General features: G+C 46.1%; 1 protein-coding gene across 2 annotated transcripts in view; it reads left to right on the plus strand.

The window, feature by feature from the left end:
- The window catches only part of vsx2 (visual system homeobox 2), a 59,237-nt gene that overhangs the window by 29,159 nt on the left and 6,918 nt on the right, over positions 1 to 23,160 (plus strand). For both annotated transcript variants that reach the window (XM_080201947.1, XM_080201948.1), the window contains exons 3-4: positions 1,521 to 1,644; positions 22,223 to 22,403. In XM_080201947.1, coding sequence (XP_080058073.1) covers positions 1,521 to 1,644; positions 22,223 to 22,403 — 305 coding nt within the window. The remainder of the gene's footprint in view (positions 1 to 1,520; positions 1,645 to 22,222; positions 22,404 to 23,160) is intronic.

Consider the following 23,160-nt stretch of genomic DNA (forward strand, 5'->3'; position numbering starts at 1 on the left):
TGTTTGCTGTGTTCCAGCTGTTTTCCTATCTATCTATATTGTATTCCAGCTGTTCACCTATCCGTACAGTTGTATTCCAGCTGTTTACCTATCTGTGGTATTCCAGATGTTTACCTACCTATATGGTATTCCAGCTGTCCATGTTATGATTCGGCTTTTTAAAAAAAAGTTATTCTTGGGTGAGGGTGGTGGTAGCAGCTTGTGAGGACATTCAGCCCATCAAACGCATGTTAGTTCTCTGCAGTCGGTCCCATACTCTTCCCCCACCCCAGCCCGCTCTATCCTTGCTGCTTTGCACACTTATCTCCCTCAAGTGCCCATCCACTTTCCTTTTCAAACTAGTTATTGTCTCTGCTTCCACCTCCTTGTAGGCATCTTGTTGCAGTTCATTGCCACCTCCTCCTCATATTAGCACCTGTACCTCTTACCCAAAGCCTTCGATCTGTGTCCCTGATTCCTTGAACCACCAGTGAATGTAAATGGCTTTCCTTTGCCCACCTCTCCTAAACCTTTCATAACCTTGTACACTTTTAGCAGACCATTACTCAATCTCCTTTACTCCATAGAGAACAGCTTCTCCAACCTTAACATTGTGGCTAAAATCCCTCATTCCGGGGAATCTCTTCTGCATCCTCTCAAAGGCATTTACATCCTTCCTTATCATAGAATCCTGACAGTGCAGAAGGAGGCCATTTGGCCCATCAAGTCTGCACCGACAATTCCACCCAGGCCTTATTCCCATATTTACCCTCCTAATCCCTCTGATAGTCAACTTAATGTGGCCAATTGACCCAATCCGCACATCTTTGAGGAAACCGGAACACCCAAAGGAAACCCACGCAAACACGGGGAGAATGTACAAACTCCACACAGACAGTGGCCAGAGGCCAGAATTGAACCCGGGTAGCTGGCGCTGTGAGGCAACAGTGCTAACCACTGTGCCACTGCACCTTAAGTGCAGTGACCAAAGCTGGACTTTAGTTTTGGCCTCACTGGTGCTTTAGAAAGGTTCAAGAGGTTTCACAGAAACCTTTTTCACAGTCCAGTGATGTGTGGGTTAGGTGGATTGGCCAGGCTAAATTGTCTCTTAATGTCCCGGGATGTCTGGGTTAGAGGGATTAGCCAACAGAAATGTGTGGGATTACAGGGATAGGGCAGGGGGAGAGGGCCTGGGCAGGATACTTAGTGAGAGAGTCCGTGCAGACTCGATGGACCGAATGGCCTCCTTCTGCACTGTAGGGATTCTATGAAATGTCAACAATTAGCTTCATGAGGTGAGAAATTAGGATGAAAAAATGAATAAATATGCAGCATCTCATTATAAGCTAGACTGTGTAATGTGATGTCTGCCTTTACGTGCTAATGCTGCATATTAAACAAATGAGTTGATCTTTGTATAAGAGCAACTTTGTCCGAGTGTTTCTCTGCTCTTACTGTCTGGATAGAAGTGTCGAGAGATGCTCAGCGTTCTGAGGGGCCTGCTCACAACCCACTCATTCTCTTTCCTTTCCAATTTTAAGGACAATTTTCACTTCTTACCAGTTGGAGGAGCTGGAAAAGGCGTTTAACGAAGCCCATTATCCAGATGTCTACGCACGAGAGATGCTGGCCATGAAAACAGAACTGCCGGAGGATAGGATTCAGGTAAAATGAGAGAGAGAGAGAAACACACACAGACAGATTGAGAAGGGCAGGTGGAGAAATAGAGCGAGGGAGACCAGGCTGAGAGAGACAGAGTGAGAGGGAGAGAGCAAATGAGACAATCAGAGATAGAAAGATAAAGAAAGACCAATGCAGCTTTCTCAAAGTTTTGTTTCAGTCTCTGGTCAGTGGTAACTCATCAGGATTCGGGCAATGGTAATGCCATTGAAAATCGTGCTCCAATATTCATACTATACTAAACAGCTAAACCTTTCAGTAAAATCAATTACATATGGGTGATTGGAGATAAATTCAGCATAAATAGTTAGGTACATGGACACAAACATTTGAACATTTATAGGTTTATATATATCTAGAACGAGGTAGGGGGTCACTGTTTAAAAGTAAGGATCGAGATTCTCTCCAAAAAAATTCTAATTTGCGTAAAAACTGGAGTAAATCACACTGGTTTTTCTCAGTGGGATTTTCAAAATGAATCTCCCACACTCTGTGCCCTGCTGAGTGCGCTAGCGTGAATCATGCTAAAAGCCGTGGGTGAGGCTTATTCCCGCTGGAGAGGCTGGCAGCATGATGCTGAGCGGGTCACTGTACATGCACTGATCTGTCAGTGCCGAGATCGGCACATGCATAGTGGCCCTGCAGTGCCTGCCTCCAGATCGCTGGCTAGCTCAATCGCTGGCCAGCCCCACGATCGCTGCAATGCTGGCCCTCTCAAATCCCCCTGGCCCATTCACTGGCCCTCCCCAAACATTCCTGGGCCAGCCCCGACCTGCCCCCCCCCCCCCCCCCCCTCAATCCACTCCAAAAGTTACGGCTCCCCTCCCCGCAGCATCAAAACCCCCCCAACCCCGTGCAGTGCCATCACCCCCCCATCCCAATGGCCAGTCCTGATCGCTGGCATCCTTCCTTCCCCCACGGCTCCTGATTGCAGAGTGGCAGTGGAACCCCCCCCCTCCCCCCCTGCCATCACTACCGATCTTCCCATCGGGCTCTGCCCCCAGAGACCCCACCCTCTGCCGCATATCTGGTGGCCAGTGCCAAGATGCGCCCTGGGCATTAGCACTTTGTCCCTTGGGGCCCAGGCTGGCACTGCCAAGGTGCCAATGCCAAGAGGGCAGCATCCCCCACCACACCCGACTGATTGCCCTCCCTTCAGCCCAGCGGGGCCGGGCGCCAGCTCCCCAAAACTGGAGAGCTAGTGTAACCCCTACTGGAGTGAAATACTGTGGCAGGGGGGAGAGGCTAGTGGGTCCAGAGACCTCTGTCCTGGGGTCGCTAATTGTATTTAGATTACATTTAAATTCTTATTTAAATAGTTCATGAAGTTCTGTGCCTGGGAGACACGCTTGGTGCCGGATGCCCAGCTAAAAATCAGTGTAGCAGGATGGGAGAATCGCCTCCAAGGAGTCACCCATTTAAAATGGAGTTGAGGTGAAAATCTTTCACTCAGAGGGCAGTGAGTCTTTGGAGTTCTCTTCCTGAAAAGGATCTTTGAATATTCTTAAGGCAGAGGTGGATAGATTCTTGGTAAGCGGGGGTGGGGGGGATGAAAGGTTATTGGGACAGACAGGATGGAGAATTGATGTTACTATCACATCAATTGTGATACTGGAGTTGAGGGGATTGAGCTATGAGGAGAGGCTGAATAAACTAGGCTTGTACTCGTTAGAGTTTAGAAGAATGAGGGGAGATCTCATTGAGACGTATAAGATGATGAATGGGATGGATAGGATAGAGGTGGAGAGGCTCTTCCCGCTCAAAAAAGACAGTAGGACTAGGGGGCACAGCCTCAAGATAAAGGGGAGGCGGTTTAGAACGGAGTTGAGGAGGAACTTCTTCACTCAAAGGGTGGTGAATCTCTGGAATTCTCTGCCCGTTGAAGTGGTGGAGGCTGCCTCGCTAAATATTTTTAAGACGTGGGTTGATGGGTTTTTGATAAGAGAGGAGATTAAGGGTTATGGGGAGAGGGCGGGAAAGTGGAACTGAGCCACGACAGATCAGCCATGATCTTATTGAATGGCGGGGCAGGCTCGAAGGGCTAGATGGCCTACTCCTGCTCCTATTTCTTATGTTCTTATGTTCTTATGATCTTATTAAATGGCGGAGCAGTGTCGAAGGGCTGAGTAGCCTCCTCCTTGTTCATATGTACATACATTAGACCTAAGGACAGATTCAGTTCAACAAAATAGATGAACCTGAATGCAAGAAGGTTCACTATATAGCACAACATCAGAATGTCCCAAAGTGCTTTACGGTCAATGAAGTATTTTTGAAATTTAGTGTATGCTGTAATTTAAGTAATACACAAGTTCAAAATGGAAATGCTGCAGGGATATTGAAACAGGAGAGTGGTGGCACAATGGTGAGCACTGCTGCTTCATAGCACCAGGGATCCAGGTTCAATTCCGGCCTCCGGCCACTATCTGTGTGAAGTTTGCGTGTTCTCCCCCGTGTCTGAGTGGGTTTCCTCTGGGTGCTCTGGTTTCCTCCCACAGTCGAAAGATGTGTGGATTGGCCACGGTAAATTGTCCCTCAGTGTCAGGGCGGATAGCAGGGTAAATATATAAGGTTATGGGATTGTGGTTGGTGCAGACTCAATGGGCCGAATGGCCACCTTCTGCACTGTAGGTATTCTATGATCAAACCCTGTGTAATCAGACTGCACTGTATAATCAGACTGTTGGAATGTGTAGCAAGATGCATCCAGAGAGGTCATTTACAAACTATGTTTGACATTGATGTGATCTATCTGAGATACTGTGGGCAGTTTTAGTTTTCCTATTTCTGTTAGTGGCGGAAATACAGTGAGGTGGCACATGGTTCAGGAATGATTTATGCGGAAAGATTGAGTGCCCTGAGCTCGTTCTCTCCTGAGGTAGGATAAGCTAGAATTTGTTAAAATGATGAAAGGTTTGGACAACTCAAGAACAGCTTCTTCCCTCCTGTCATGAGTGGACCTACCATATAGTAAGCTGATCTTTCTCTATGCCCTAGCCGTGACTGTCTATGCACTCTCCTTTCCTTCTCCCCTATGTACTCTATGAATGGTATGCTTTGTCTGTATGGTGCACAAGGAACATTCCTTTTCGTTGCATCAGAGGATCCTTATAATACAGAAGGGGGCCATTCTGCCCATCGAGTCCGTACCGATCACAATCCCACCCAGTCCCTATTCCCGCAACCCTCATTTACCCATTTATTCCCCCCCGCCCCCCGATTCTAGAGTCAATTTAGCATGGCCAATCCACGTAACCAGCAGATCCTTGGACTGTGTGAGGAAACCGGAGCACCCGGAGGAAACCCACGCAGTCACAGGGAGAAAGTGTAAACTTCACATAGACAGTGACCCGAGGCTGGCATTGAATCTGCGTCCCTGGCGCTACGAGGCAGTAGTGCTAATCACTATGCCATCATCCTGCCCCAATACATGTGACAATAATAAATCACATTTACAAATTAAGGACAGCAATTTTAAAAATGGGAAAAAGGGGAGAGGATTTCTTAATATAAGGGTGGTAGACTTGAAGAACGGATTACCAGCATGGAGGATTGAACAGGAAACAGGATCAGAAGAAACCAGATAAGTTCTTTTTTCTGAAAGGGATTCAGGGTGAGCCGAGAGTACCAAGACAATAGGACTTGATGAGTCGAAGGTCTTTGAGAGAAGTAGGTAGATGAGTATTGTCTTCGGGTATTGGGCATGGACACTCAGCAAGCTTCACTCCTGTTTATGATGCAAGTTTAAATTGCCGCCACATTATAAATGGAAGATATTCCACCAGAGCAGATAGTATTGCTGATAATGGATAGACTATGGATCAATATATGGATGGATACATTACAGACACTGTAGATGTAGATCTATTAAAGCAAATGTTGTCATTTACCAGGTTCCACATTACATCTACTAAATAAATACAACAGCTTAATTTGAGAAGGAGACAAAACATCACCTTTTATTTAGTGACCAAACTTAATGTGATGTTGGTGTTAGCAGGTATTTGACAGCGAGATGACTATACAGGGCTTCAGATGGTGTCTGTGTAATACAACATATATCCAAGAGTGAGACCAAAAGAGAAAATGCTTTAAAATCTCAGCAGGTCTGGCAGCGTCTGTAAGGAGAGAAAAGAGCTGACGTTTCGATTCCAGCTTTGACAAGGGGTCATCTGGACTCAAAAAATCAGCTCTTCTCTCTCCTTACAGATGCTGCCAGAGCTGCTGAGATTTTCCAGCATTTTCTCTTTTGGTTTCAGGTTCCAGCATCCGCAGTAATTTGCTTTTATCTTAGTGAGTTCTGTTAGATGGATACACCAAACCTGATATCTTGAACAAAATAGAAGCAAATTGTTAAAATGATGGAAGATTTGGATGAAGCAAATCCAAGTCTTTTTTTCTGTCGTATACATAACTTAGCACAGGATCAAATTTCCGATGGGTAAAAGATACAGAAGTCTGAGGACACATACTAACCGATAATCATCAAGACCAGGGTCATCTTGACTCGAAACATCAGCTCTTTTCTCTCCTTACAGATGCTGCCAGACCTGCGCAAAGATATTTTGGCCTTGGAGGGAGTGCAGAGGAGGTTTACTAGGCTGATACCGGAGTTGAGGGGGTTGAGCTATGAGGAGAGGCTGAATAAACTGGGCTTGTACTCGTTAGAGTTTAGAAGAATGAGGGGAGATCTCATTGAGACGTATAAGATGATGAATGGGATGGATAGGATAGAGGTGGAGAGACTCTTCCCGCTCAAAAAAGACAGTAGGACTAGGGGGCACAGCCTCAAGATAAAAGGGGGGCGGTTTAGAACGGAGTTGAGGAGGAACTTCTTCACTCAAAGGGTGGTGAATCTCTGGAATTCTCTGCCCGTTGAAGTGGTGGAGGCTGCCTCGCTAAATATTTTTAAGACGTGGGTTGATGGGTTTTTGATAAGCGAGGGGATTAAGGGTTATGGGGAGAGGGCGGGAAAGTGGAACTGAGCCACGACAGATCAGCCATGATCTTATTGAATGGCGGGGCAGGCTCAAAGGGCTAGATGGCCTACTCCTGCTCCTATTTCTTATGTTATGCTGAGATTTTCCAGCATTTTCTCTTTCGGTTTCTTGTATCTTGTACAGAGGGACTGTAACCAGACTTGAGTATTTACTTAAAACTGGTTTATTTGCACTAGGTATAAATATGCACAATGTGGGAAAGGGTTTAGGTGGTGTATATATGGAATAGTAGACACCCGGTAATAAGTTACAGGCTGGAATCTAATCAAGGAGTTAGATGGTTTATAAATAAAAGAATGAAAAGCCTAGGTGTGATTAAAAGAAGCAGGGAGGAGCTTGCATTTATATAGTGCACAAAGTCATCAGGATTCTACAACGTGCTTCACTACTAATGAGGTAGCTTTAGAGTAGAATCATTTTATGTTGGGAAACATTGCAGCCAGGTCTCATAAACCAGAATGAGATCAATTATCAGATAACATGCTCTTCTGTTGCTGGAGTGATGAAGACCAAGCCACTTGCATTCTTTAAAAGATGCTGCGTGACCTTTTCATTCTCCTTGGACAGGGAGATAGGACTTGAACCAAGTGTCTGCTCTGAAATACAGCAATGTTCTTCTCCTTCACTATTGTACGATGGTTCAATCACTTGATGAAGGGGCAGTGCTCCGGAAGCTCGTGCTACCAAATAAACCTGTTGGACTTTAATCTGATGTTGTGAGATTGTAAGGGGAAGTTTGTGGGGTGAAGTTGCACCCAGAAACCTGGGTACAAAATCTAGATTGCATTACTGAGGGAGAGCAGCAGTGCCAGAGCTGCTAGCTTTTGAATAAAGTGTTAAAGGCAGCACTAAATATATTTAAGACACGGGTAGATAGGTTTTTGGTAGGCAAGGGAATTAAGGGTTATGGAGAGAAAGCAGGAAAGTGGAACTGAGCCACTTCAGATCAGCCATGATCTTATTGAATGGTGGGGCAGGCTCGAAGGGCTAGATGGCCTACTCCTGCTCCTATTTCTTATGTTCTTATGATCTTAAACCGAGGCCCTTGCTGCTTCCTTAGTTGGATGTAGAAGGTTCCCTGGCATTAAATTAAACCTGGCAGCAGCAGGAAGCCAATGAAGGTGATGCCACTTAGCAGCCATTGGTAGTATTTTGCCAGTGGTGCATGGGCTGCCTGCTTTGTCTGCACCTCGCCAACTCACAGGGGGCGAGAATGTGGCGGGCACGGAGTGTGTGTGGCAATGACTCTGAAGGACCCAATTGGCAATCCTTGGGCCACCCACCCACCAATGTCCCTGTAGACAGATCAGCTGGTCTGTGCTGGGTCTGAGAGCTTGGCTGCCAGTCAGGATTGTGCCCAACACTCTGCCCCCTGCTCCACACAGTTCTGCATCACTGAGCCTCCAAAGTGGGTCTGATGGTCACCCTGTCACTTTAGACACTGGTTAAAGAGGCGGACAGGATGTGGCAGTGAATGAGGGTCAGCACCAGGAGACAGACCCACTGCCCAATTACTGGCAAATTGGCTAAATTCAGCCCTGGCCTTCACAGGTGCCTTATTGGCTGTACGATGCTTCAGAACACCCTGAGCTTGTGAAAGGTGCTGAGTGCAAGTGAGTCTTTAGATTACACCAATAAATCCTGGATTACAGCGTGAACCTTGAACCTTCTGATTAAGGAAGCAATTCAACGATTGAGCTAAACTGATGTTTAAAGGCAGCAATGCAGCAGGGCTCAGATGGTAATATAGTGTGTTAGTAAAGGCCGAGCCGGTATGTAATTGTGACGAGGTAATTCCCTGATATAGACAGCTAGTCACATTTAATTACTACTGTCTGTGATGACGTTCCTATTACCGCTTTCCACTGTCCTGTGACGCACATCTGGAAACTTTGCCCCTGGATTCAGAAATGGGATCCCAGTTTTAATTCCCACTGCCCATCCCGGGAATGACTGCAGCCACTCCTGCTTCATTCATAGCGGTGCATAAGTTTAGGGATGCCTGTTGGGTCATTGATAAAACTCATCAGATATTAATTAGCTAATAATCCTAACTTAGTTGCTCGTAAACCACGGCTGGTTTTGCTCTCTGAAGTTTCTGCAATGTTTCTCAGTATACTCTCTCAACTGGCAGCCTGTGATTGTGCGACTGATGTAAGTTTTTTTATAAGTTTATTTATTAGTGTCACAAGTAGGCTTACTGTAACGAAGTTACTGTTAAAATCCCCCAGCCGCCACACTCCGGCGCCAGTTCGGTTACACTGGGAGGGAGAATTTAGCATGGCCAGTGCATCTAACCAGCACATCTTTTGGACTGTGGGAGGAAACCAGAGCACCCAGAGGAAACCTGCGCAGACATGGGGAGAACGTGCAAATTCCACAGAGTAATCGAAGCCAGTAATCGAAGGCAGGTCCCTGGCGCTGTGAGGCAGCAGTGCTAAGTGCTCTGCCACCATTCTGCCCTAACGTACTGTCCTAGATCACAAATACTCCTTGCTGCATTCAATATGCCCCATATTTTGCCATCCAAGGCAAGGTATCAGTTAATGTTGTCTTTAATGGTCAATCTTATACCATTTTCTTCTGGATGTTGTTGATGCATTCCCCTTGAAAGTCTGATTGCTCGGGAAGTCAGTGCAATGTGCAGCAGAATGGATGTGCCTCTGGAGTTTGTCTTGTGTACTTCGGGTTTAATGGTTGTGCAGATGATACAATCATCACTCCCTCAGTACTGTCCTCAAGTGCTCAGCTCTGTAAGATCAAAAAGATGGAAGAACAGAAATAAACCATTCGGCCCATCGAGTCTGCTCTGCCATTCAATGAGATCATGTCTGATCTGATATGATAATCCACTTTCTCGCCTTATCCCCATAACCCTTGACTCCCTTACTGCTAAAAATCTGGCTATAAAATTCTGGAGTGTATCTTGAATCATACAGTCCCATGGTGCAGAAGGAGGCCATTCGGCCCATCAAGTCTCTGACAAAGCATCTTACTCAGGCCCTCTCCTGATAACCCCACATTTTTGCCCCACTAATTTCCCATCTCGAGACACGAAGGGACAATTTAGCATGGTCACATCTGCACATCTAACCTGCACATCTTTGGACTGTGGGAGGAAACCGGAGCACCCGGAGGAAACCCACGCAGGCACTGGGACTACGTAAACTCCACACAGACAGAGATGCAAGGCTGGAATCGAACCCAGGTCCCTGCGCTGTGAGACAGTAGTTCTAACCGCAGTGCCACCGTACCACCCTAATCATGACCTTCTGACACAAAGGTGTTTTGAAAGAGAGTTCTAATATTAGATTTTCTGTTTAAATTTTCCCTATTTTCCTCTTTAGTGTATGTATTCACATGATGGAATGTATGTCACATTTTTACATGTGAACATATGAACATATGAATGAGGAGCAGGAATCAGACTGCTCCACCAATCAGTAAGATTATGGTGATTTGATTATATCTCCATATTCCTGCCTACGCCCAATAACCGGTCACTCGCTTGTTAGTCACAAATCTATCTATAAATCTCCTTTAAACATGTCCAAAGACTCTGCTTCCATTGCCTTTTGAGGAAGAGTTTTCCAGAGACCCATGACTCTCACAGAAAAAAAATTCTCCTCATCCCTGTCTTAATTGGGCAACTTCTTATTTTTAAACAGTGACTCCCTAGTCTTAGGTTCTCCCACAAGAGGAAACGTTCTCTCCGCATCCATGTGAATACCCCTCAGGACCCTCAGGGTTTGGATTTCTGGGAGTTATAAACAGCTCAACCTCAATATTTAAAACTTATTTTTGGTTCCCCCTTCAAATCAATATTTATTCTTACTGAAGTTTAACCTTGTCCACTGTCTATAATGTCACCCTTGAATATTGGGGAGGCTGTGGTGTAATGGTAGTGTCACTAGACTAATAATCCAGAGAACCAGAATAATCCTCCAGGGACCCAGGTTCGAATCCCACCACGGCAGATGGTAAAATTTGAATTCAGTAAAACTTCTGGAATGAAAAGTCTGATTATAGAATCCTACAGTGCAGAAGGAGGCCATTTGGCTCATTGAATCTGTACTGACCACAATCCTACCCAGACCCTATCCCTATAACCCCATGTATTTACCCTAGTTAGTCCCCCTGACACTAAGGGCCAATTTAGCATGGCCAATCCATCTAACCCGCTCATCTTTGGACTGTGGGAGGAAACTGGAGCACCCGGAGGAAACACACGCAAACACGGGGAGGATTTGCAAACTCCATCTTTCAGTCCAAAAATGTGCAGGTTAGGTTGATTGGCCATACTAAAATTGTCCCTTAGTGTCCTGAGATGCGTAGGTTAGAGGGATTAGCAGGTAAACGTATGGGGGTAGGGCCTGGGTAGGATTGTGGTTGGTGCAGACTCGATGGGCCAAATGGCCTTTTTCAGCAATGTAGGATTTCTATCATTCCACACAGACAGTGTCCCACGCCAGGAATCGAACTCAGGCCCCTGGTGCTGGGAGGCAGCATTGCTAACCATTGTGCCACCATTCCATCCCATGAAGACCATAAACCATTGTCGATTGTTGGAGAAACCAATCCGGTTCACTTATATCCTTTAGGGAAGGAAATCTGCCATCCTTCCCTGCTCTGGCCTACATGTAACTCGAGAGCCATAGCAGTGTGATTGACTCTTAAATGCCCTCAGGGATGGGCAAATATTGTTGGTCCAGCCAGTGACACCCACATCCCAAGAAAGAATTGAACAAAACTCTCTCACCTCTCATTCAGAAGGCCATAACTTCAAACTCCACTTCTGAGCTCTGGGAAGAAGGGTTTGCCCTCTTGGGTAGATATATAAGATCTCACTGCTCTATTTCGGAGAAGGGGAGGTGGGCCCTGAGCAATATCTAAAATAGATAACCTATTGTTTCTTTTCACTGCTGTTTGTGGGACTGCCTGAATGCAAATCACCTGCTATGTTTCCCACATTACAACAGGGAATACATTTCAAAAAGTACTTCATTGTCTGGAAAGTGCAATTGGATATCTTGAGGTTGGGAAGGATGCTATATAAATGCAGGTTCTTTCTTTCTTTGCTGCCTAAAGATCAAAAGCTTTGTTATCACAAAGAAATACCGGTCCATCGAAACCTTAATAAGTGGGGAAGGTAAAACACTAAGTTGCCATGCTCAGCCATTGGATGTACCAATGGATTTACTGCTGTAGTCTAGTGAACTTGAGCCCAGTCTGTATTTTATGATTGGCACATCCATTATTTAGTTTCACTTGAAGCCAGTACCATAGAACAATAGAAAATTACAGCTCAGAAACAGGCCTTTTGGCCCTTCTTGTCTGTGCTGAACCATTTTTTGCCTAGTCCCACTGACCTGCACTTGGACCATATTCCTCCACACCCCTCTCATCCATGAACCCGTACAAGTTTTTCTTAAATGTTAAAAGTGACCCCGCATTTACCACTTTATCCGGCAGCTCATTCCACACCCCCACCACTCTCTGCGTGAAGAAGCCCCCCCTAATATTCCCTTTGAACTTTTCTCCTTTCACCCTCAACCCATGCCCTCTGGTTTTTTTTCTCCCCTAGCCTCAGTGGAAAAAGCTGTGCTTTTGTCAGTGCTTTTTCTTTATTCCTTCATGGGATGCTGGCTGGGCCAGCATTTATGTCCTATCCCTAATTGCCCTTGAACTGAGTGGCTTGCTAGGCCAGATCAGAGGGGCAGTTAAGCTGTGGCTCTGGAGTCACATGTAGGCCAGATGTGTGGCTCCAGAAGATGGCAGATTTCCTCCCCTAAATGGACATTCGTGAATCAGATGGGTTTTTCCGACAATGGTTTCGAGGTCGTCATTAGACTTTTAATTCCAGATCTTTATTGAATTCAAATTTCTCCATCTGCTGTGGTGGGATTTGAACCTGGGTCCCCCAAAGCACCAGCCTGGGTCCCTGGCTTGCTAGTCCAGCAAAAACACTACTCTGCCATTGTGAAGAGACCCATCCATTGCAGCAACTTGGTAAACTCCCCTCCAGATGTTGGATGGCTGGAATGACGGATGCTCAGAGGTGTCTTGAGATAGCAGCACTCAGTGAGGAAGATTATATGAACCAGATATCCAGCCCTATTTAAAATAGAATGATATCCTTTACTCACTAAAGTTGCAATCAGATGTACATAAGAACATAAGAACATAAGAAATAGGAGCAGGAGTAGGCCATCTAGCCCTTTGAGCCTGCCCCGCCATTCAGTAAGATCATGGCTGATCTGTCGTGGCTCAGTTCCACATTCCCGCCCTCTCCCCATAACCCTTAATCCCCTCGCTTATCAAAAACCCATCAACCTGTGTCTTAAAAATATTTAGCGAGGTAGCCTCCACCACTTCAACGGGCAGAGAATTCCAAAGATTCACCACCCTTTGAGTGAAGAAGTTCCTCCTCAACTCCGTTCTAAACCGCCCCCCCTTTATCTTGAGGCTGTGCCCCCTAGTCCTACTGTCCTTTCTGAGCGGGAAGAGTCTCTCCACCTCTATCCTATCCATCCCATTCATCATCTTATACATCTCAATGAGATCTCCCCTCATTCTTCTAAACTCTAACGAGTACAAGCCTAGTTTATTCAGCCTCTCCTCATAGCTCAACCCCCTCAACTCCGGTATCAGCCTAGTAAACCTCCTCTGCACTCCCTCCAAGGCCAGAATATCCTTGCGTAAGTACGGCGCCCAAAACTGCACACAGTACTCCAGCTGCGGCCTCACCAATGCCCTATACAGCCGCAGCAAGACCTCCCTACTTTTATATTCAATCCCCCTCGCTATGAAGGCCAGCATCCCATTCGCCTTCCTGACCACCTGCTGCACCTGCAAGCTGGGTTTTTGTGACTCATGCACAAGGACCCCAAGGTCCCTCTGCACCGTCGCCTGCTGCAGTTTTTCGCCACGTAAGTAATAATCCTTCCTACCATTATTCCTACCAAAGTGGACCACCTCGCACTTGCCAACATTAAATTCCATTTGCCATTTCCTGGCCCATTTGCCCAGCCTATCTAGATCCTTCTGTAGACTCTTCACACCCTCCGCACAATTTGCCGTTCCACCAATCTTGGTGTCATCAGCAAATTTCGACACCCTACACTCGGTTCCCTCCTCCAGATCATCTATATAAATGGTGAATAGCTGAGGCCCCAGCACCGACCCCTGGGGCACTCCACTAGTCACCATCCGCCAATCCGAATAGCACCCATTGACCCCCACTCTCTGCCTCCTATTTGACAACCAATCCTCTATCCACGCTAACACCCTACCCCCAACTTCATGTCCCCTGACCTTCTGCAATAACTTCTTGTGAGGTACCTTGTCAAACGCCTTCTGAAAATCAAGAAAGACCACATCCACCGGCTCTCCTCTATCCACCACCCGAGACACATCCTCATAGAACTCCAGTAAATTTGTCAGACACGACTTCCCTTTAACGAAACCGTGCTGCGTCTGGTCTATCAAGCAATTCCTCTCAAGATGCCTCGCTATTTCCTCCTTGATGACGGATTCTAACATTTTACCTACAACAGACGTTAAACTAACCGGCCTATAATTCCCTGCCTTTTGCCTGGCACCCTTCTTAAACAACGGCGTAACATTAGCCGCTTTCCAATGTGACCCCCTTAATAAATTTACTCCATTTGTGTGGAATTCTTGTTCAAATTTGATATATCATATCAAATGCTGCCTCATAAATAGAAGTGAAAAGTGACTCCCAAGACTGGAATATTTGATCTTACAGTAAAATGGATAGTGGCCACCCCATGAACTAGATTGCATGGGGGAAGATGGCCTTAAGAGAAGTTATGTTTGCATTGCAGGCAGTATGGTGAAGGTTTGTTCGTTTGGTTCCTGGGATGAAAGGTTTGTCCTGTGATGAGAGGCTGAATAAATAACACAGACATGGGGAGAATGTGCAAACTCCACACAGACAGTGATCCAAGCAAACTGGGTCCCTGGCACCGTGAGGCAGCAGTGCTAACCATTGTGCCACTGTACTGTCGCAACTCGGAAGGGCATTTTGTAAAAGATGTGTTTCAATGTTGTCCTTTCAATCTGGGAGCCAAATGGAACATATCCTATTATTGCATTAGGTAGTTGTTAAAATGCTTGTGTACATGCATAATTTGGTCAGTGAGAACAGTCTAGGCTGGGAGAGGAGTGCATCAGACCATCGAGCGTACGTTTGTATTGATGAAGACATGTGGCAGCAGCAAATACCTTGCCTAATGGCATTCCATCTTCCCATGCAATGGTGTTGAGGAATTACCTATTACACTGGCTGGTGGTTGGAACTGTCCACAGATCTCTGTGTGTGTGTGTGTGTGTGTGTGTGTGTGTGTGTGTGTGTGTGTGTGTGTGTGTGTGTGTGTGTGTGTGTGTGTGTGTGTGTGTGTGTGTGTGTGTGTGTGTGTGTGTTGGAAGGGGGTGGTGGGGTGGGGGGGATGGTGTAAGCCTCTGGATTTGGTGATCTCATTAAGAGTGGCAGCAAATAGTTATCACTGGTATCTGTGCTCAAGGTTTACAGAGAGGAACATGAGCCCAAGTTCTCCTGGGATAGGGCTGGTGGCAAGTGCCTCATTCACAGAAAATGAAAGCAAAATACTGCGGGTGCTGGAAATATGAAATAAAATGTTGGATAAACTCAGCAGGCCGAGCAGAGAGAGAAACAGATTTGACATTTTTTTGAATCATAGAATCCCTACAGTGTAGAAAGAGGCCTTTTGGCTCTTCGAGTCTGCACTGACAACAATCCCACCCAGGCCTTATCCATGTAACCCCATTTATTTACCTTAGCTACTCCCCTGATACTAAGGGTCAACTTAACATGGCCAATCCACCTAACATCTCTGGAATGTGGGTGGCATGGCAGCGCAATGGTTAGCACTGCTGCCTCACAGCAGCAGGAACCCAGGTTTGATTCGATTTGATTGTCCCTTTGTGTTAGGGGGACCAGCCAGGGGAAATGCCTGAGGTTATGGGGATGGGTGGCACTGTGGTCAGTGCAGATTTGATGGGCCAAATGGCCTTTTTCTGCACTGTACGGATGCTATGACTACGAATAATATTCTTACTATGCAAAAACAAATGAAAATGATTCCCCTGGTCTGCTCTGTTTCACGTAGTTGAAAGATGGAGAGCTACATAGAAATTAGAATCAGGAATAGGCCCTTCGGCCCTTTGAGCCTATTCTGTCATTCATTTTGATCATGGCTGATCATCGAATTCAATATCCTGATGCCCCCACTTCTTCCCATATCCCTTGTTCCTTTTAGCCCCAAGAACTTTCTCTAGTTTCTTCTTGTAATCACACAATGTTTTGGCCTCAACTACTTTCAATGGGAGTGAATTCCACACATTCACCACCCTCTGGGGGAAGAAATTTCTCCTCACTTCAGTCATAATAGATTTACCCCTTATCCTCAAACTATGACCCTTTGTTCTGGACTCACCCACCATTGGGAACGTTCTTTCTGAATCTACCCACTCTAAACACGTTAGCATTGTATAGGTTTCTATGAGATCCCCTCCTGTTCTTCTAAACTCCAGTGAATAGAATCCTAACTGGCTTAATCTCTCCTCATATGACAGACCTCCCATCCCAGGAATCAGCCTGGTAAACCTTCGCTGTGCTCCCTCAGCAGCAAGGACACCCTTCCTCAGATAAGGACACCAAAACTGCACACAATACTCCAGGTGTGGCCTCACCAACACTCTCTACAATTGCAGCAAAACATCCCTATCCCTGTACTCAAATCCTCTCGCTATGAAGGCCAACATACCATTTGCCTTCTTTACTGACTACTGTACCTGCGTGCTTACTTTCAGCAACTGATGCACAAGGACCCCAAGGTCTCGTTGAGCATTGACTCTCCCAATTTACACCCATTCTGTCTTCCTATTATTGCTACCAAAGTGGATAACCTCATATTTATCCACATTATACTGCATCTGCCACGCAGATGTCCACAGTCTGTCTGAATCGCGCTGAAGCATCTCTGTATCCTCCTCACAGCTCACCCTCCCACCCAACTTTGTATCATCTGCAAATTTGGAGATAATACATTCAGTTCCCTCTTCCAAATCATTAATATATAATGTGAACATTTGGGGTCCTAGCACAGATCCCTACGGAACCCATTAGTCTGCCAATCAGGACAAGACCCATTTGTGCCAACTCGTTGCTGGCATACCCCTCGCCCACTTTGGCCTCAACACTATTGCCAACAACGAGAGCAACAGAACCTCCAGATGACGTGCTCTAAACAGTAACTCCCTCCCCTTCTCCCTCTCCCCTCTCCCCCAGGCCCCATCTCAGTGCCATCTCATTGAAATACAAGTGAGAGAGAGAGAGAGAGAGATGTGATAAATTATACCAACCAATTCCTCACATCCAACTTATCAAGGAGTCGAGGACATGAGGTGATTTCTAAAATGATAACAGCCTTAATCAGGCAATCAGGAGAAGAAGATTATGTCCTGACCTGTACCATCAATCTGCCAGCGATTTAATTTCATTTCCATTACAGGGTAATTCCGAAAATTTCCACCGCAAAATTAACACCCAATTTTCCCATTTTAATTAGTTAAATCAGAAGATGTAGCTCTCCCCCGGGAGACTGCGAGGTGGGATCAGTTAAGGTGAAAATGATAACTACACGGCTGTAATTAGGAAGGGTCAATGCATCTTCTCCCTGGAGTCAGGCTAGTTTAATTTCCCGTGATATTTGAGCGGCTGTCGCTAAGCTGTGCCATCGATTGATGCAGAAATTAACTTATTTTTCAATCAGGTTCCAGCTGCCCCCTGGGTCGCTGCACGCCTGCCTCTCTTGCAGCTGAAGTGATTTTTCATCAGCGGCTGTCTTTGATGGGGAGAGGAGCCGTCATGAGTTACAAAAGAGCCTTGAATGATTTTGACAATTTTTTTTTATTCCTAACCCGCGCCACCCCCCCCCCCCCACCACCACACACACCACTCCTCCTCCCCCCCCCCCTCCCCTACCCACCCACCCACCCATCCCACCCACCACCGCCTCCCCACATCATCAGCAACAGCTTAACAAGGTAGCGTCGCCTTGCTGGGCGTTTCACCGATATCTGTGTAATCTCTTGCTGTTGAAGCTGCGCCGTCAGCACTGACTGGCACTTTAACACCACGCAGTCGCAGAGGTTTACAGGCCCTTCGGCCCAACTTGTCCATGCCGCACAGTTTTTATCGTTAAGCTGGTCCCAATTGCCCGTGTTTGGCCCACACCCCTCTACACCCAGCTTAGAAATACATAGAACATTACAGCGCAGTACAGGCCCTTCGACCCTCGATGTTTGCGCCGACCAGTGGAACCAATCTAATGACCCTCTAACCTAAACTATTCCAATGATCATTTGAATGCCCTTAAAGTTGGCGAGTCCACTACTGCTGCAGGCAGGGCATTCCACGCCCTTACTACCGTCTGAGTAAAGAACCTACCTCTGACATCCGTCCTATAATTACCACCCCTCAATTTAAAGCTATGTCCCCTATAGCTTACCCGTATAACTGTCTAATTGCTTTTTAAAAGACAAAATTGTACCCGCCTCTACTACTACCTCTAGAATTGGTCATGCTAAATTCTCCCTCAGTGTACCTGAAAAGGCGACGGAGTGTGGCGACTAGGGGGATTTTCACAGTAACTTCATTGCAGTGTTAAAGTAAGCCCACTTATGACACTAATAAATAAACTTTTAAACTCTGCCAGCTCGTTCCAAACACTCACCACCCTCTGAGTAAAAAAAATTGCCTCTCTGGGCTATTTTGTATCTCTCCTCTCTCCCTTAAACCTATGCCCTCTAATTTTAGACTCCCCTAACTTTGGGAAAAGATGTTGACTATCTGCCTTATCTATGCCCCTCATTATTTTACAGACCTCTATAAATGTCTCTGACGCTCCAGGGAAAAATGTCCCAATCTACCCAGTCTCTTCTTACAACTCAAACCCTCAAGTCCTGGTATGCATGCTAGTAAATCTAAACCAGTTTAGGCAACTTCACCCTGTTCTCCCATTAAATCTATCTCCAGGGATAGCCGTCAAAATTAATTTTGGTCTTAAAAGCTTAATTATTAGGTTTTTTTTTACTTTGAAACATGATAGGATTTTTTTTTTCGCCAAGTATCATCGCTGAAAAGTAGAAATGCCCCCTTTAGTGTCAACCTTGGTGGGAGATAGTGGTGTAATGGTCGTCAAGTGCTCTAGGGAAATGGGTTCAAATCCCACCACGGCAGCTGGTAGAATAATAAAGTTTGCAACCAATTGTCAGTGATGGTGACCCCATCGATTGTCATCAAACCAATCTGCTTCCCCAAAGTATTATTTATTAGTGTCAAGTAGGCTTACATTAACACTGCAGTGAAGTTACTCTGAAAACCCCCTAGTTGCCACACTCCCAGTGCCTGTTTGGGTGCACTGAGGGTGAATTTAGCTTGGCCAGTGCACCTAACCAGCACATCTTTTGGACTGTGGGCGGAAGCCAGAGAAAACCCACACAGACATGGGGAGAATGTGCAGACTCTGCACAGACAGTGATCCAAGCTGGGAATTGAATCTGGGTCCCTGGCGCTTTGAGGCAGTCAGTGCTATCCACGGTGGCACCCCAATATCCTATAGGGAAAGAAATCTGCTGTTCCTACCTGGTCTGGCCTACATTTGACTCCAGATCCCAGACCTGGGTTCGATTGCCGGCTTGGATCACTGTCCGTGTGGAGTTTGCACATTCTCCTCATGTCTGTGTGGGTTTCCTCCGGGTACTCCAGCTTCCTCCCACAGTCCAAAGATGTGCGGGTTAGGTTGATTGGCCATACTAACAATTGCCTCTTAGAGTCCTGAGATGCGTACATTAGAGGGATTAGTGGGTAAATGTATAGAGATATGAGGCTGGGGTCTGGGTGGGATTGTGGTCCGTGCAGACTGACAGGTGGCCTCTTTCTGCGCTGTGGGATTTCTATGATTCTATGATTCTATCCATAGCATTGTGTTTGACTAACAATTGCCCTCCGATGTGGCCCAGCAAGCCATTCTGTTCAAGCGCGGTTAGGGAAGTTCTTGCTAGCAACGCCATAACCCATTTAGAATAATTGGAAAAACTGGGTAACATTGTCTCTCTTCTGAACTCTAGGTGTCTGAGAACAAATCCAGTGCAGTACCGAGGGAGTGCTGTGCTGTCAGAGGATGAGAAATTAAACCCAGGCCATACCTGAGGAAAATGTGGCACTATTTCACCATAGATAAGCAAGGGAGTGCTCCTGATCTCTTGGCTATTTATCCTTCATTCTATATCTAACAATGGGCGTGATCTTACCAGCTCGCCTCACTAGTCGTACTGTGTACACAGTATACTGCAAGATCAGGGTGCATGTGCAATGGCGCACCTAGAGCTCAGCAGCCGGCTTCTAGAGCAAGCTGACACTCCACCCCTCCCTAATGGCGAGAATTGCATTGTGGCTTCTGTATTGCAGAGTGTGGTAAATTCCCATGTCTTACCTCATTGAAAAAACTTACTGTTTTCTCCCCCATTTGAAACTTAGAATTTTTTTGAAAAAATTCCCCCACAATCTTATTGCTGAATGTGGGAAAATGCTGTGTGCAAACTCTTTGCCGCATTTCTTTATTAGAATATCATAGAATCATAAAATTCCTACAGTACAGAAGGAGGCCATTTGGCCCATTGAGCCTGTATTGGCCACAATCCCACCCAGACCCTATTTCTGTTACCCCGCACATTTACCCTGCTAAACCCCGACACTAGGATCAATTTAGCATGGCCAATCAACCTAACCTGCACATCTTTGGACTGTGAGAGGAAACCAGAGCATCCAGAGGAAACCTAAGCAGACACAGGGAGAACATGCAAACTCCACACAGACAGTGACCAGAGGCTGGAATTGAACCTGGGTCCTTGGTGTTGTGAGGCAGCTGTGCTAACCGCTGTACCAGTGTGCTTCTCTTGAAGTGTAGTGACTACACTTAAAGAAAAAAATGTGATTTTGCCGTAAATACCTTGGAATGGACTAAAGTTGTGAGGATGTTAGGGAATTCCAAGAGCTTCTTTTGAAAGTTTCCATGGAGCAATTTAATTTGCCATATCATGCACCAATATCAGTAACCTCTTTTGGGTGCATTAGGAGGAAGAGGGTGGTTCTTATAATCAGTTGCCATAACTTCCCCGAAAATCCTGGATGCACACATCACTTTACTGCCAATCTCCTGGTACAGTTTGAGAGCCGCTTGGGACAATTTGTAATCTTTATTGCATCTCTCACCCTGCTGCCCCTGATGTGAAGTGACTGTATATGAAACTATAGAAATATTATACCACAGCATAAAACATTATTTAGTATTAAAGTGAATCAGTTCCTGGCGAATGAGGAAGTCATGTTCTACTCTTTCAAATCAATTGGGGCGGCACGGTGGCACAGTGGTTAGCACTGCTGCCTCACAGCACCAGGGAGCCAGGTTCAACTCCCGGCTTGGGTTACTGTGTGGCGGAGTTTGCATGTTCTCCCCATGGGTTTCCTCCGGGTGCTCCCGTTTCCCCCCAAAGTCCAAAGATGTGCGGATTAGGTTGATTGGCCATGCTAAATTCCCCTTTAGTGCCGGGGGGACTGGCAGGGTAAATATGTGGCGTTATGGAAATAGGGGCTGGGTGGGATTGTTGTTGATGCAGACTCGATGGGCTGAATGGCCTCCTTCTGCATTGTGGGGATTCTATGATTTTGTGCGCGGGTTAGGTTAATTGGCCATGCTAAAATTGACTCTAGTGTCAGCGGGATTAGCAGGGTAAAGGTATGGGGTTACTGGAATAGTGCCTGGGTGGGATTGTGGTTAGTGCAGACCCGATGGGCTAAATGGCCTCCTTCAGCACTGTAGATTCTATGATCTGTTCTAAATGCTATGTCCTTGAGTCATCTTTCTGATCACTTGTCCTAATGCCTCTGTCTATTTAACTCTGTGTACTGACTGGAAGAGGTCTCACAACACCAGGTTAAAGTCTAACAGGTTTATTTGGTAGCAAAATCCACTAGCGTTTGGAGCACTGCCCCTTGATCAGGTGAGTGGGAGTTCTATTCACAAACAGGGCATATAAAGACACAAACTCAATTTACAAAATAATGATTGGAATGCGAGTCTTTACGGGTAATCAATTTTGTAAATTGAGTTTGTATCTTTGTATGCCCTGTTTGTGAATAGAACTCCCACTCATCCGACGAAGGGGCAGCGCTCCAAACGCTAGTGGCTTTTGCTACCAAATAAAGCTGTTGGACTTTAACCTGGTGCTGTGAGACTTCTTACTGTGTTTATCCCAATCCAACACCAGTATCTCCATACATTGACCGTAAAGCACCTTGGGAAACTGCTAGCTTTGTGCAAATGCTATACAATTGGAAACTCTTCTTGTTCCATTAACACTGAGCCTTAGGCAGGAGATTCCTTGCTTCAGATGGATTGCGTTGTTATAATTCTCTCCAAACCCCTCTCCCACCCCCCCTCCCCACACACGAACAGGTTTGGTTCCAGAATCGTAGAGCAAAATGGAGGAAGCGTGAGAAGTGCTGGGGTCGGAGCAGTGTGATGGCGGAGTACGGGCTGTATGGAGCGATGGTGCGGCACTCCATACCACTGCCGGAATCCATCCTGAAGTCGGCGAAGGATGGGATCATGGAATCCTGCGCTCCATGGCTTCTGGGTAATTGTTTATTTTTCCACTGCTTGAGACACGTTGACATGGGAACAGAGGGTTTTATAAAAAAAACACACACAATACCAAAATGGGGACTGGGCTTGGTTAATGGATTTAGCTGTAACAGGTAATGTAAGGCAACTCAGAAGGAGGCTATTCAGCCCAAGATGTCATTACTAGCTCGCTAGCTCCTTGAAAGAGCAATCTAGTTAGCCCTCCCACCCCAACCTTCCTCATTTATCATCGTCTTTTTCAAATAAATAGCCGATTCCCTGTTGCTATTAAATCTATTTCCGCCTCCATTTCAGGCAACGAGTTCCAGATAATAACAACTCGCTGAATCATAAGGATTTCGCCCCCCCCCCATTAGTTTCTTTGCCAATTATCCTAAATCCATGTTTTATAAGTTTATTTGTTAATGTCACAAGTAGGCTTACATTAACACTGCAATGAAGTTACTGAGAAAAACCACGAGTCGCCACATTCTGCCGCCTGTTCGGGTACACTGAGGGAGAATTTAGCATGGCCAATGCACCTAACCCGCACATCTTTCGGACTGTGGGAGGAAATCTGAGCACCCGGAGGAAATTCACGCAGACATGGGGAGAATGTGCAAACTCCACACAGTGACCCAAGCCGGGAATTGAACCCGTGTCCCTGGCACTGTGAGGCAGCAGTGCTAACCACTGTGCCACCATGCCGCCTGGTTAATGGGCCTCCAATAGATCAATGGAAACAAAATTTCTCCTGATTTACTTCATCA

Source organism: Carcharhinus amblyrhynchos, chromosome 14, assembly GCF_965287045.1.
Source record: "Carcharhinus amblyrhynchos chromosome 14, sCarAmb.v2.hapA, whole genome shotgun sequence".
Taxonomy (NCBI): domain Eukaryota; kingdom Metazoa; phylum Chordata; class Chondrichthyes; order Carcharhiniformes; family Carcharhinidae; genus Carcharhinus; species Carcharhinus amblyrhynchos.